Source organism: Acanthochromis polyacanthus, chromosome 6 (genome assembly GCF_021347895.1).
Source record: "Acanthochromis polyacanthus isolate Apoly-LR-REF ecotype Palm Island chromosome 6, KAUST_Apoly_ChrSc, whole genome shotgun sequence".
In the NCBI taxonomy this organism is placed as follows: Eukaryota; Metazoa; Chordata; class Actinopteri; family Pomacentridae; genus Acanthochromis; species Acanthochromis polyacanthus.
In genome coordinates this window covers 13,125,848-13,142,163 of record NC_067118.1, presented here as the reverse complement: position 1 = coordinate 13,142,163, position 16,316 = coordinate 13,125,848, and the positions used below count along the sequence as shown (strand labels likewise).

At 39.5% G+C, this 16,316-nt stretch overlaps 1 protein-coding gene across 1 annotated transcript in view; it reads left to right on the top strand.

Annotated features, from left to right (window-relative positions):
• The window catches only part of LOC110971370 (paired box protein Pax-7-like), a 119,532-nt gene extending 112,849 nt beyond the window's left edge, over nucleotides 1-6,683 (top strand). Inside the window, 1 exon segment of the mRNA XM_051949375.1 lies at nucleotides 2,282-6,683. Coding sequence (XP_051805335.1) covers nucleotides 2,282-2,397 — 116 coding nt within the window. The 3' untranslated portion in view covers nucleotides 2,398-6,683.
• The last annotated feature ends 9,633 nt before the right edge of the window (nucleotides 6,684-16,316 follow it).

Here is a 16,316-nt window from a genome sequence, read left to right as displayed (position 1 = left end):
CACACACACACACACACACACACACACACACACAGCAATCCAAGGAAAGAATTAATGAACCCCTTAATGCTACCATGATGGAAAGCATGATGAAAACACTTTGCAATGCAGTTTACTATGTATAAGGATACGCAGACTGGTCTGACTGCCCATGCAAACCCTTGTCCATCCGTAAATGGTATATAAAAAATAGCCTCCAAGTCTGAAAAGTGAAGACAGTGCAGACTGCACTCTTTCTAACGGCTAGCCAGATAATTTGCAACAAACTTGATTCTTCAGAACAGAAATCCCTAAACCAATGGGTGATGCCATGGTAGCTATGTCCATCTTTTATATCCAGCCCATGTGTCCACTGACAAAGCTAAGCCAACGGGCACATGGGTGTCAGAACTGGACTATGAAGCAATAGAAGAAGGTCACTGTTCTGTACCTTTATGCCACAGCCTGCAAAACTGCAGCAAGTGCATTGTAAATGTAGCAAATCCAAAAATCAGCCACCAAACTAGCTTAAAAGAAAAACAAAAAAAACATCAGCACTATCTTTGAATTGCATATTGACATAGCATCACAAATACCTAAATATTAAGTTTGCCTTAACTTATGTGCTATACAGTAATGCAATTATCAGAAAGGAAATAGACTGCATTGCACTTTTTGCATAAGGAAACATACCTCTATGACAACATTGTCATTTCCATGGACACAGAATTAGAAAGGCTACACTGATTCCATGCATATTCAATTATTTACAATTTTAACAACTTCAATTTTCACTTTTCATTTATTATAAACACAAAAAATTGCCTGAATATTAATATACTACTTATACACCAAGTTCAGTGAAAATAATACAAGTACAACAAGCACCACTTTGTTTGTTTTCTCCATTAGCAGTTCTACTGTTACTTTTCTTTGTGGCACACATTTAGAATTTTAATTTGAATACAGTTCTTTGCACTGAACTACATGAACATCATCATAAAAGCTGTGAACACTGGAACTTTCTCAGTTTTGAACCCTTGATCTCTGTCTACCTGCATGTCTGCATAATGGCTCCACATGGAAAACAACTGTCAGAAGAATTCAAAAATCTGATTGTCAGACTTCACAAGGATGGAAAAGAAAGATCAATGCCCATCAAAAAATGAAGCAAAACATGGCTGTAGTAGTACTCAGAAGATATGCAATGAGCTACAGCACCACTAATCAGAGCTATCCCTCTAAAATGACACCATGCATAGTGTGCCACCTTGCACAATGTAGGTCTGAAACAAAGAGGGGCAGATGCTTTTGATTTCTGGTTGTCAGTGTAAATTAGAGTTTGTGGGACAGCTCAGACAGTGCGAAAGACATTGCATAATGCCAGCCTACATGAAAAGCATCCAAGAAATAAAGCCTTGCATGTTCTTAGGCACAAAACTGAAAGATGAAATTTTGCAGAAGAACATGAAAAGAAACTAGATGAATATTGGAAGCTTGTTCTTTGGTAAAAAAAAAAGAAAAAAGATACATGCATTCAACTCTGGTGGGGTTCAGCATGTGTAGCAAGAACCCAATCAGGACTATCAGAGTCCAGCAGTAGGTTGGAGTGTGATGATATGGGGCTGCATGAGTACAAAAAGGGCTGCAGAAATGACATTTATAGATTTATATTTATAGGCACCAAGGATGTCTGACAATGTGATGCCCAGTCGTCAGAAGCTTGGCAGAAAAGGAATATTTCAGCATGACAATCCAAAGCACAGTGACAGAATCACAAGAGTTTTTAAAGAAGAACAAAGTGAAAAGTATGACCAAGAAAAATATCTTTCCTGAACTGAATCTATGCCCTGAATCACATCAGGGCATAGTCATGGAACCTCCTGGGGTGGCTGAGCTCCTCTCTGACAACAATGTAAAGCACAAATTCCTTAACTTTGTCTCTACTCCCTACCAGCACTCTGATAGCCTGCTGGCTGCTGTCAAAGACAGACAGGGACTCAAGCCTCCGGCTGCCTGAGATGAACATTACTGATATTTCTCCGAGACTTTTTCCCTTTCTTTTATTAATAAAAAAATGTAGTTCCACTATATAAATGAAATACACAGAAAATGGTTAGAACACAAAATGAGAAGACTAAATGCAATTTTATTTGAAATATTATTGATTTTAACCAGGCTAACTTCAAAATTTGCTATATGTTGTGACAGTAGACACAAACAGTTGAGTGCCTTGGCAGTTTTGAGAGAGGATTCTAGCAAATCATCTTTAACTCTCTGTCATGTCTTCCATCTCCTCCAGCTGCTGTGGATTACCTGGCAAAGAACGTCAGCCTTTCCAGTCAGCGCAGGATGAAGCTGGCTGACCACTCAGCTGTACTGGGACTGTTGCAAGTCGAGACTGGCCAGGCCTACTAGCACTCGCCTAACATAATTAAGCAGCATGACAATGGGTCACCAGCACAACCCCCATCTTTCCTACAATGCTGGTCTTCCAGACAGCATGCAATAGTGTAAGTGTCTGGCACAGATTGACAATATGTTGGGCTGAAATTTAGCTTCTTTAAACTGTATTTTATAGGGGTGTAACGAAATGGTCAACTCACGAAACACGAAACAGGGCTCACGATACGAAATACTCACAATATGAAATAAAGATTACAGAAAATCTCCAACAGTAGGAAGTTATGCAAAAATCTTATTTTCATCATGGGAGTTGTACTCGTCCCAGTATACGGCGAACTGTAACGGCATATTTTGCACACGGTTTTTGTTTTATCTGCAATCTTCTCACCGTTCTCTAGTTGTTTACATAGGAAGCCAAAATAGGTCCACACAACCGATTTATTTGACGAAGGAGCATCAGCTAATTCCTCAACCTCGTCCTCCTCCATTTTGAAGCGAGTGTTTTGCTATGGTCTCAGTGGTGCGCAGCGTCACTTTGCGTTTTTTATTTCGTGCTTTTATTTCGTGCGTCTTTTAATTTTATTTTGTCTTTTTTTTTTTGGCAAAATTTCGTGGCACGAAATTTCATTACACCCCTAGTATTTTATGTTTGTGGTTATTCAGGGTTTAAAGTTTGAAAAATGTTGCTGTCCAAGCTTGAAGCATACCCCATGGGACCAACCAAAAACACGAGAACAATTTCAAGTGTTAGAAATAAAACTGTGTTTTTTAGCATCTCTTTTAAAAGATTTTTTTTTTTTGAATATGCAGCATCACAGTGTTTAACTTTACTGGACAGCTATTCATGAGTAATATAAACGACTGCCAGGCAACAATTACTAAGCCAATCAATTTGAGTGTAACTTGTGACATTATACTTAAAATTAATTTCACAGAACCCAAAAAAGATGTTTATTATTAAGTAAAAATATCTATCATCTGCTCCTGAGTGCTTTGACATTGCAAGAATGTCCACAATGGAACAATAGTAACAATAACACTGTCATATATATATATATATATATATATATATATATATATATATATATACATATATATATATATATATATACATATATATATATACACACACACACACATATATGTGTGGCTGATGACAGAATGCATTTTAGGGCAAAGTTGAAACATTTTGGAAGGGACATGAATGCATTTCATTTTCTTCATTGATAGTACTCAGAATGAAACCTGTTTGCATCCATTGTTTCAGCAAATTGACATTAAATGCAGTTGTTCAGACCAAACATTTCCCTGAAATTAAGCTTAAGAATTTGCTTAAGCAAACACAAGTCACTTCCTAGTCTCCATAATTCATTAGCATACTTTTCTGATTGTGTTGTCAGACAAGTTTTGAATCATGAATGCTACCTCATATCTATGTGTTGTATTTCTGACCACATACAGATAGATGGGTGGTCAGAATTTTAAACACTGGATTCAGCAAAAACAATGTTCTAAGCTGCTGTCATGAAGTAACTAGCTCAGCTAGACAGATTGGTCTTGGCTTACTTTATTGTTCCAAGTTTTTTTATTTTTTTTAAACTTAGCTAGTCAGCTAAATATCAGCACAAAATACTGGCAGCGAACACGGGTCGACCAAAGTACACGTGTGTCAGTATGTCAAGAGAGAATAACACCTCTGTACCATAGCGACATGGATTAATTCAGCCATTCCTGAAGAAATTACTCTGTTATTTAGTCCCTTCCACCAACAATGAGACCTCCTGAAGAGCTTGGCTGTAGATGAAACTCTTGATAAAGCAGTTGACATTCAGTGTGATGTTCACTCCCCACTTGGTTGGATCCAACAACCCGGTCTCACGGGGATTCGTGAAACTGTCACGTAAGTTTTTGTTTCGGTTTCGTGCGCACCAACACGATTTCGTCATGTTTTTCGTGCCGCTCACCACGAAATGTTTTTCGTGTTGCTCACAACGAAACCCGCTGTGGTAATCACATCTGAAAGCGGTTTATACCGGCGGATTCATGACGATCTAAGCTGTCCATCGGCGTATACTGCTTGTGTGATCGCGTTTGCGGCCGTCAGACATTCTTTAAATTCCTATGCAAAAAGGTAAGTGTACCACCGGGTTATGGTTAGGTTATGGTTAGATTATGGTTAGGGTTATCGTTAGGGACGATGTCATGCAAAATATAGCGTTGGATTCGCCACGGTTTTACATTAAAAATATAATATACCCATTCGTTTGAAATACGTTCTGAGTGGCACGAAAAGTCCGCCATTTAAAATACATTGGTGCGCATTTCGTGGTGAGCGGCACGAAAAACATGACGAAATTGTGTTGGTGCGCACGAAACCGAAACAAAAATTTACGTGACAGTTTCACGAATCCTCGTGAGATCGGGCTGGATCCAAACATTTCTCCAGGCGCTCTGTTCTTCATTTGCATTTCTTTTAATTCTAGTTCATTTAATGTCTACTCCTTGCAGTTATCTATAAAACACAGTCACTAGGTGGTAGATTTGCAATGGGTCTTGTTGAGTCATATATGCAGTTACATTTGAACTAGTTAACAACACTTGTTAACTAAAAACCAAACAAATGTTCACAAGTCTATGTTGGAATCTTAAAATGTATTCCACAATACATTTCACAACTGATTTGCAAAAAAAGTGAGTTGAGAGTTAAACCGGAGTTTATTATAACTTGTTGACTGTATCAATTAATGAAGATAAATGCTGAAATAATGGATTTTATGAACCTCAACTACAGGAGGAACTAGGCCCTCACTATTGTCTTATATTGGACAGACATACCTTTACAGAACTATAATTTCCTCTTGAGTATACGATATCAGGTTGTAGTTTAAGAATCCATCCTTAATTCTGATAAGCTCCTGTGTTGCCCCTTGTGCATTTCTGCAGTACATCCAGTAAATGTTTCTCTTTTTTGGTGTTCATTTTAACAGTATTACACTACATCAATGAAATTAAATTTTTTGCATACATGTTTAAAATTAAAACCTTACAGTAAGGCGCTTAATGTCATTCTTATACATCTAGAAATATCTGCAAAAAGTCTTTATTATTATTGTGCAGTTCCATTACAGAAAATAATTACTGAGTGAAAATGGTATTTATCTAAATAATAATAGAATAGAAATGCTCAGTGTTTTTACGAAACCGTTATTTGAAAAAAACGGCTTCCGTTTAGCATTTGGTATAAAAATTTGTGCCACTTAATCAAAACTCATAATGTGGATTTGAAACAATTTGGCATTAAGAAAGTATTCATTTACATCAACATGAATTAGCATTTTGCCATTGAGAAATTACAGATTTCTGTAATAACAACCTCAAAAATGATAAAGCAATTGGTCATACAAGTACAAACTTCAAAATAAACCAGTTTCCTCAGGGATTCCTTTTGGAATGTGAAGAAAAAAAGAGGGAGGTTTGCTAGAGAATTTAAATCTACCTGTACTAACCATGGGCTATGCTCCACATCATTCCACTGCCTCATGCCCTCCACAGGAACTACTGCACTGCTCAGGAGCGGAACAACTATGCTAAAAGGATGCCACTATATTGAGCTTTGTGTACTGCTTCTTTGTGGAAACCACTTATTTGCAAATGGGCTGGAGGACAAACAGAGACTCAACAGAATCATTCCATTCATTAACAAGCCTCGATCAATTAAAATACATCCGCTTTAATAAAATAGAGTTTTACATTTTATCTTTTACATTTTTTCTGCTTTTGATGGCATTCCAGAGAGACATACAGTGTTTAATCATTCTATTGTGAATTTTAAGATGATGCCATGAAACAGAACTAAGAAGTCTGAATTTGATTAGTTCCTTTGCATTCCACTGGATATTGGTGCCCATGTATTCATATGGCAATCATCATTTTTCCCCATCTGCACTGCTACAAGAGCCATGAAAACCCCATTGGACACTAATTGTTTTAACCTTCTATCTTGTGTAAATATATTTTTTCACTGATAGCAAACCAAGCTCAACCAAGAACATTCAGTATTAAATGTACAGATAATGTTTTATTCATACCCCTCCTGTTTACTTCTTGGTCCTTTCTCTGCTTGTTTTGTTAAGTTTTGAGTTTGGCATGTATTTATCTCATCATAGTATAATTTATTCTGCCGTATGAAGTATTAGACTGGTGACAAATTTATTATGGCATTTACTCCCCTCAGCCTCTTGGTGTGTGTAACACTGGCGTATCTGTTTGTTCATTAAAACTCTACAAGTGGACCGAGACCACAGGGTTGTGTTGACTGAATTTTTTGTTGTTTGTAAGCCATGAAATGGAAAAGGAAGGTTTATAGATTCAGATTCAGAAAACTGTATTTGTCCCCAGGAGACAATTAAATTCATCTTATTCAGGCTGACAGATTGGAAGGATGTACTGAGGATGGATGGATATCATCACCATCCTTTACCAATAACAGGCAAACATTAGTAAAAAGACAATTCACCTGTAACAGAAAATATTCATTCTGCTGTTTTGTTAACTGTTCAAGTGTAAAATGATTTAAATTGACGTGTGATCATTTATCCAAACAAATATCCAGATGTGGAGATGTTAAGTAAGCCAAAGTCATGTAAACAGTAGTGGCTGACATTAGAAGATCTCACTTACTTTGACCTGCCACATTCTCCAAAAAATGCAAAAATAGCATTTCTTCAGTGGATTTCAGTGATTTTGTGGATAGGGAGGCAATTGTATTAGGGTGCTCGACACACCTCCTTTTGTGTATTCCGTGTAATGGTCTCACAGTGTGCCTTACATACTGGGACCAATACAAAAAAAATACAAAAAGACAACCTTTATCAATGTGGCATAAATTTCAACGTTCTGGGGGTATAAAAAGCTATTATTGTCAGTAAGTTATTCCCAGTTCATCATTCAAGCAGCCATGAACACAAAACCACACTTAACAGACGATCAGCACGCCTGAACATCATGTTTCAGCAAAAGGTGGCTCAGATGTTGCTCGTGAACTTGATGTGTTTTAAAATGTCAGCAGCAGACTTGCAGCAAGACACAGAACTACTGGCAGTGTTGATGACAGACCCAGGAGTGGAGCCCCACGAGTGATGGACTGCAATAATGACCTATGCACTCAGACAACGTTAAGCAACTGTCACACAGTTGCAGGTCCGTTTACGAGAACTGAGGGGTACTAGGGTTTCCAGACAAACCATTTTCAACCAACTCCACCACTTTGGCTTGAATGCCAGATGACCGTTCCAGGTGACTCCACTGACACCAAGACATCGCCGAGACCGTTTGCAGTGGACACAAGACCATGTGACCTGGACAATGCAACCGTGGTCTACCGTCCTGTTCACTGATGAGTGTCGGGTCACCTTGTACAGAAATGATGGTCACCAGACAGCAAGGTTAGCGATACACCGAGGTCAACATGGTCCCCAGGGTTGGCTTTGGTGAAGGAGGTGCAACAGTCTGGGCAGGCATCACCAGTCAGCGCAAAACAGATTTGGTGATTGTAGATAGCTCAGTCACTGCATGTTCTTACCTTAGAGACATCATAGAACCCATCATCATCCCCCAATTCCCCCAGCACACACCCAACTTTCTGTTCATGGATGATAATGCTCCAGCACATGGTGCCAGAATTGTCACAGCTCGACTTCAGAAAGTCGGAGTGCCTCATATGGTATGGTCAGCAATGTCCCCTGACTAAACCCCACAGAACATGTCTGGGACCAGCTGAAGCAGCGACTGGATGCTCGTACCCAGTGGCGGCTGGCCAATAGAGGGTACTCGGGCGCCGCCCCCCCGGTGTTTTTGATTTTTTATTTTTGAAATAAATATTTTTTAAAATAAACAATAATCAGTTATTTTTAGCACCATACATGTTTAAATTCACAATTACATGTCATGTACAAAATATTAAATAGAATTTTTGGGAAAATAGTTTCCTGCTCATCTCTGCTGAGCTGCTGGGGCGCCAGAGAAATCGCCCCTCAAGTGCGGCAGAGCAACCAATTACCGACAAGAGATTCGACATAGCAACAGAAAATTATCCAATCAGCAGCATCAAATCTGATGCCCAGAGGGGCAAAATCGATTTTGCCCAAGCCAAGTGAGCATGCGTGAGTGCGGTGGATAACTGTGACACAGGCACAGTGACAAGAGGAAGGCTTGGCTAGCCGGATCTAGTCATGCAAATGCTTTATATTGCTTCCCGTGTTTGCTCTATAAAACGGCTGGGACAGACACGGCATGGACTCTTTTAGGAGTAAGAGATATGAAACATTTATCCGAGAAAATAAAGAAACACGAGAGTAGGAGGGCACGTAACAGATGAAGAGTGACACACAGTTATGCACTGAACTTTTCTGAAGTGGCCTCCACTTCAGGTGCTCGGGCGGTGCCCGAGCACCCTCTATTGATCTGAATTCTACTGAACATCTGTGGAAGCAGCTGAAACATGCAGTCTGGAGAAGGACAGCCTTCACACCTGAGACAGCTGGAGCAGTTTGCTCACCAGGAGTCGACATGTGCAGAAATCTCACTGAGAGTTGCAGAAATCACCAGACTGAGGTGACTGGTTTAAAAGGTTGTACAACAAAATATTAAGTTAAGGGTACCATCATTTTTGTCCAGGCCTGTTTCATATTCATGCAAAGTAATCTTCAACAGAAGAGTACTGTCTGTCTGTATACACACCAGCCGCCACTGCTCGTACCCCACGCCCACGTGACCTGGCAGAACTGCGTGTAGCGCTTGTGGAGGAGTGGAGTGCATTGCCTCAGAACAACATCATGAGGCTCATGAGGAGCATGAGATGTCGCTGTCAAGCTCATTTCATTCATTTCATTTATTATTTTATTTGAATGGGACAGTGCATATTAATGAACATACAACGATGTAAATATGCCAGATTTAGCTCAAGGCTAAAGCTGTCATTGCGGCAAATTGTGGAATCACCCGCTACTGACTTTGTCAGTTTTGATTATTTGGGGCTATCTTTGTTATTGTCTAAATTGTTGGGGTAATAAACAGGGGCGGCTGGTCAATAGAGGGCGCTAGGGCACCGCCCCCTCTGTCTCACATCATGTAGAGTTACAGCCCTTCCTTTAATAAAACGTTTTTAAAATTACATTTACATGTATATCCAATGTTTTTAACAAGCAAAATGGATAATAGAGCCTGTAGAGAGTTACTAAAATGTATAATTTGTAATAAAAAGTCAGATTAGAAACGTCCGACGTTGTCTACAGTTACTAATAGTGGTCCGGGGCGCACTCATGGAGAGAGAAAATTCAGTGAAGTCACTGAAAACAATGCCGTTCGAGAGGAGAACACTGCAGGAGAAACTGAGAGTGAAGGAGCAGGTATGGTGGATTTAAAGCATTTTTCTGAGAAAGTAAGAAGGCATTAGCAAGCTAGGAGCCACATGGAAAATGCTAAGCGTCTGGGCATGTTTGGGAGAGCTAACATAGCAGCTCAGCTTGATGATGGCTACAGGATAGGCATCCGTAAACATAGGTCGACAAAAATAGGCATGTGCTGTCTAAAATAATAGACTGCATTAAGTTCTGTGGTGCCTTTGAGCTCGCCCTGAGAGGCCATGATGAGAGTGAAAGCTCAGAAAATCCAGGTGTTTTCAGAGGGCTGATGGATTTTGTAGCAAGATGCAGCTGTCCATGAGCACCTTCAGACTGCCACTGTGTTTAAAGGGATATCCAAAACAGTGCAGAATGAACTCCTTGACTGCATGCTGGCAGGTTTGAGAGAGTCCATTATTGAGGAAATTCAGTGTGTAGACTTCATATCCATCCAGGCTGATGAAACAATGGACATCTCCACCCAGTGTCAGCTTGTTCTTGTGATCCGCTACATCGACAAAATGAATGAAGTGCAGGAGAGATTTTTTTGAGTTTATACCTCTGCGATCTGCCACAGCTGAGTCCAGTGCCACAGCTCTTTTGGAGAGGCTGAGCCTCATTCTCCCTGATGACCAGAAGAGCAAGCTCATCTCCCAGGCCTATGATGGTGCGAGTGTCATGAGAGGAGCCACAGGTGGTGTACAGAAGAAAGTAAGCGATGTGTATGCGAATGCACACTATGTCTACTGCTATGCTCACCAACTCAACATTATCATGCAGCAGTTGACATCCAGTATCCCAAAAGTTGGTCAGTTCTTCTCTGACCTAGCTGGATTCTCAGGATTTTTTTCCAAGATCCCCCAAGAGAACCAGTGTACTTGACAGAGTGGTGGGACACAGGCTTCCTAGAGCAAGCACAGTAAGGTGGAACTTCCACAGCCGTGCTGTCAACACTTTCTTTGAGCACAAACACGACCTCCTTCAGTGCTTCGAAACCATCAGGGACTCAGGTGACTTTGATCCTACCACTGTCCGTGAAGCTGGAGGTTTTGTGAGACTCCTGGAGGATGCTACCTTCTGCTTCTTCCTGGAGCTTTTCCACCGCATCATGCCTCATGTGGACATGCTCTACAGCCAACTCCAGAAGAGGTCAATCGATTCGGTCTTTGTCCACAGAGTGACGCAGCATTTCACTGACAACGTGCAGATGATCAGGTAAATACATTTGTATGTAACCATATTAAACCCTTATGCATCCTCTCACAAAAAGTGTCATACGCAGTACTATGGGACAAAAATGTCCAAGTCAAAAAACTGTAATAAAATTATTATATAATAATATAATTTTCCTCCTACATAGTTAGATTTTTAAACCATCAGTCCAGATAATAAAAGTTTTGATTGAACTGATCATTTTCAGAATATTAACATTTTCTTTATTACCTTTAATTCCCAGTTCATTTACATTATATCACTATTGCTTATTGTGAAAAAATAAAATATACTGAGTTTTACCCAAACACTTAATGCTAAAGGAAATATTCAAAACTAATGCAGTCTTGGATGTATTAGTGATGAGTAACAATGATTGATTTTGACAATGATTTTGTTTCCATCATTATTTATTGGTGGATAATTTGTGTGAAATGAAAAACTCACACTCAGTCATGTGCGCATCACATGACTGTAATAAAAAAAACTTCTGATTAATGTTAACCATAATAAGTCATTATTTATGATAGTTAATGTACTTAATTTCGTTCTGTTTCCTGGCAACTAAAGTTTAATTTTTTTCTCTTCAGGGGCTGGTCAGAGACTCCCTCCCTACTGTCAGTGAAGAACATCACAGCTGTGTGCCTCAGCAGCAGCTGGCCAAGAAGCGCCGCACACTGGGACCAGATGAACTACAGAGGATAGCTACAGAGGTGAGATCAAAGCTGAGGCTCTGGTAACTTAGTATCCGACGATATGTCTGTGACTGTTGTCCTTCCTGTTGTTATTCCTTTCTATATATATATGTGGACGTCGTCTCTCTGGTGACCTGGGGCCTGTTTCACGAAGCAGGTTCACTGAAAACTCTGAGTTTCTTAATCCAGAAATGAGGGAAACTCAGTTTTCCGTTTCACGAAGCGAGGTAACTTAACCCTGAGACAGGGGTAACTCGATAACCTTGCGTTGAGTTGATTTCTTGCGATATTTGTGAGTTCACAAATCTCTCAAGAAACCATCTTGCACCGCTCCCGCATTCACTGTTTGTACAGAGCCAAGTTGGCACGGGCCAATCACGCAGCAGTATTCGTGTGTGGAGCGGGATATTCGGGTGTGAAGACGACACCAAGCGCCAGTAGATCAAAACAAACATGGCAACGGAGGACAACGATCGTGTAGATGCTGCTATTAAGTCAGTTTTAGCTGAATCTCCTATCGCTTCTTTAAAGGAAGAACAATGAGAGGTGCTTTGCGCATTTCTGGATGGTAAAGATGTTTGTGCTTTTTTACCTACGGGTTTTGGTAAGAGTTTAATCTACCAATTGGCTCCGCTCGTTGTGAAGATCCCGCGATTGGCTAAAAACAAACCTGTCAGAGGCGGGACATACTGTTGCATTGTCAAATCCGTGCCTCTTTCCTCCGAACGGATTTACATGGAGCAATCCCAGATTGATATTGTGGAGTACTATCAAGTACTACACAATTATTAATCTGGCTATTGCCAGGTTAGTAACTCGAGCCTGTTTCACAAAGAGGGGTAACTTCAACTCTCGGTCAGTTACCGCAGTAACAGACTCTATGAGTTGAACCTGGTCGCCAGCAGGTTTATCTGAGAAAACCTCGAGTTTCTCTCTGTCTCCGCCCTCTTTCAGCCACACACGTGGTTTCATTTTCTCATTCATTCAGTCAGTAAGCAACCGAGTTTTGGTGTAGAACAGCTTTTATTAACGATCCAGTGGATAAAGGAGCAGCAGTACTGCACAGATAATTAAATATTCGTCGGTAGATTGTTATCAGACCGAGCATAAATATTCTTGCATTTCCGGACAATTATCGGTTTGAGCGGTACCGTTTCGTAATCGTTTCAAGTCCATAATCTACATAAACAACCTAATCCGTCCTTACATTTACATTACCAGCCGAAGTCATGCTCTCACATCCAGCAGATATTGTGTGTTGCGCTGCGGTTCTTTGCAAATGGAAGTTTTTATATAATGTCAGAGATGCAGAGTAAGGCAACTATATGGAGGACATTCAGAAAAGTGTTCCTGGCCCTGAAACAACTTTTACCATCATTGTGGTATTCCCTGGACATAAATCTGTCAGAGCATCAAGGAGGAGTTCCATAGGATTGCAGGTGAATGATGTAGAGATCTGTTAAATTCATTTTAAATCATATTCTGTTAATGACATCGTGCTGCAACCTCAGACTGGGATTAGTCATTTTAATTTCTTTTAGGATTTCCCAGTGTGATTGGATGCATAGATGCACACACATCCCCATTACAGCTCCCTCACATCTTGAATAGGAAGTCCATTCACAGCATAAATGTGCAGATAGGCTACAGGTAGACTGACTACTGTTTCTAAATGTTAAAGACTGCATCATAGTTCAACATCTGTCATTCTCTGCACTGTCCAGATCATATGTGATGCTGCACACATCATTTCTAATGTGGAGGCCACGTTACCTGGGTCTGTTCATGACTCCAGGATTTATGGAGAGTCTAACCTGAGCAACAGACTGCAGCATGGTCAGCAGCCTAAAGATTTTCACAATAGAATTCTCTTGTCTCTCTCCTTTAATATACTCTGATGTATCCACTATACTTTACAGGAGAGTTTGATGGCCTTCTGCTGGGTGACAGGGGTTACCATGCCAACCCAGGCTGATGACCTCATACCCTGACCCTGAACCAGGCCCCCAACAGAACTTCAACCAGGCTCACTGCAGGACCAGCGCCCAGGTGGAGATGGCCATAGGCCTGCTGAAAGCCCGTTTCCAGCGCCTACGTCTCCTCAGGGTGACCCCTGAGAGGGCCTGTGATATTACTGTGGCATATGTTATTCTTCATAATATTACCACTATTAGAGGAGAGCAACACCCTGCCCTACAAACTGAAGACCCAGATGATGACTCCATCCACCTGCAGTTATCCAGGACAGCAGAGCAGTCAGAGACACCGTATGCAATAATCACTTTAGAGTTTAAGTCGCCATCATCACCACCACAGCAAATAAAGACATGATACACATTTCATTTGGTCTTCTTTATTTCCTACAAATAAAAGAGATAGTTCAGTTCATGTTCCAGTAGTTAACATTATTCACCTGTGACCATCACCAACCTCTAACTTGTGCTCCAGTATTTCAATTTCCAGATCTGCCCTCCTAATCTGTTCTTTGGATTTTTCTCAGCAAATGCAGTTTGTAAATCTGTTATACTGATAACTGGGAATACATAGAGGACATTAAATTATACAGTTGCACATGAATTCCACAGAATGAACCTCTGGTGTTTCCTGAACATCCATCTCACTGTGACAGTCTGTGCAGTGGAAGTTGAGGGACCATCCTGCTGCTGTCCAGCCATGCTCTGTTAAAAAGGATGAGAATGTGCAATACTTCAGTGTAGGCTAAATGTCACACTCTATATTCCACCCAAAATGTGAATGGGAAGAGAACAATCAGTAACATACCTCTGTATGCCTTTCTGGATCCCCCTCTGTAAAGGCAGCAGACACAGTTTCATCCTCTTCATCCTAGATCAGTGACATGTTTCAGTAAACTTAAACTTCCATTTGGATAAATCTTTGGAGTGTTGCCTACTTACAGTTACAAGGTCTGTTGTGGTGTGAAGGGGCCAAAAGACAAAAAAAGACACAAAAGACAACTAAATAATCATATATATATATATATATATATATATATATATATATATATATATATGGCATGCCGTTTAGGAAATTATATATATAATGAAAGTCGATATATATATAATGAAACTTGATATATATATAATGAAAGTCGATATATATATAATGAAACTTGATATATATATAATGAAACTTGATATATATATAATGAAAGTCGATATATATATAATGAAACTTGATATATATATATAATGAAAGTCGATATATATATAATGAAACTTGATATATATATAATGAAAGTTGATATATATATAATGAAAGTTGATATATATATATAATGAAACTTGATATATATATAATGAAACTTGATATATATATAATGAAAGTCGATATATATATATAATGAAACTTGATATATATATATATAATGAAACTTGATATATATATATAATGAAAGTTGATATATATATAATGAAAGTCGATATATATATATAATGAAAGTCGGAATATAGAATGTTCAGATTTTCATTCCATCTATTCAAAGTTTCATTCCATATATTCAGACTTTTTCCTACTGTGCCCTGGAAGGACATGGCAAACAAAAACAGGAACCTTATTGGACATTTGCTCTTCAGATGAGCTCTTCTGTGATTATCTATCTGTCTTCATGGTTGTCACAGGGAACGGCGACTACGTTTGAGAAAACAGGTAATTTTTAGAGATGTTTTGATTCTGAACACTGAACGTGTTAGCATTAGCTTAGCTACTTAGCTTCGACTACATTTGCATCCCTACATAGCTTAAAGGTTAAACACATGCACCATATGTTGATGATAATGATAATATCTATGTTTATCTTTATAGCTGGTCTTAAGGCAAATTACGAGGCAGAGGTCAGCTGCTGCCTGGACACATCCATGATCACGCCACTGGTGGGACACAATTGTACTGGATTTCAGCTGAAGGCTGCTGTTCTGTCCAAACTGAGACATTTTTATTGTGACATACCCTCCACTGTTGTTAGCTTTTGATTCAATAAATTTTTTTGAGATGAGGAAATCACTATTGCATGTTTCTAGTTAAATACCCTACTTTTATGATATATCACTACAGCATGCACTTTTTATATTTTCCATCAATTTCACCCAAAAGTTGAATAACTATTTGTGAGCAGTGTATGTAGACACATAATAGAAGCACATTTCAATAATATATCTGCTGCAGTAGTGCAGTTTATCTACCTAGATTGGTGTAACAGTAAAAAAAAAACATATGCTACTGATGTTTCTGACTAAAATCTGCTTGAAAAGCACAACTGCTTATCTGTCAAAATGTGTGTAACAAAAGCGTGCACTGAACACTGAATAAAGTCTCTGTACATTATAGACAAAATTTGCATCTCTCATCACAAATTTCTGTTTATTCACCCAAAGTGCATGGGTAAAATACAAAACAGGTGAAGTACTAAAAAAGATTTATTTTCTAGAAAAGCCAATAGTCAACAATGCAGTTTAATTCTGGGACAGTTGCTCCAGCACCGACACCATGCGTCCCATCAGTGCAACCAAGGTTTTCATTCATCTTCTGGATGTTCTGGAGAATGGCAGAGGTCACGTCTTGGTGTCTTCCGATCTGTTCCAAGAACCGTTCCTCTGACCTCTCCAGA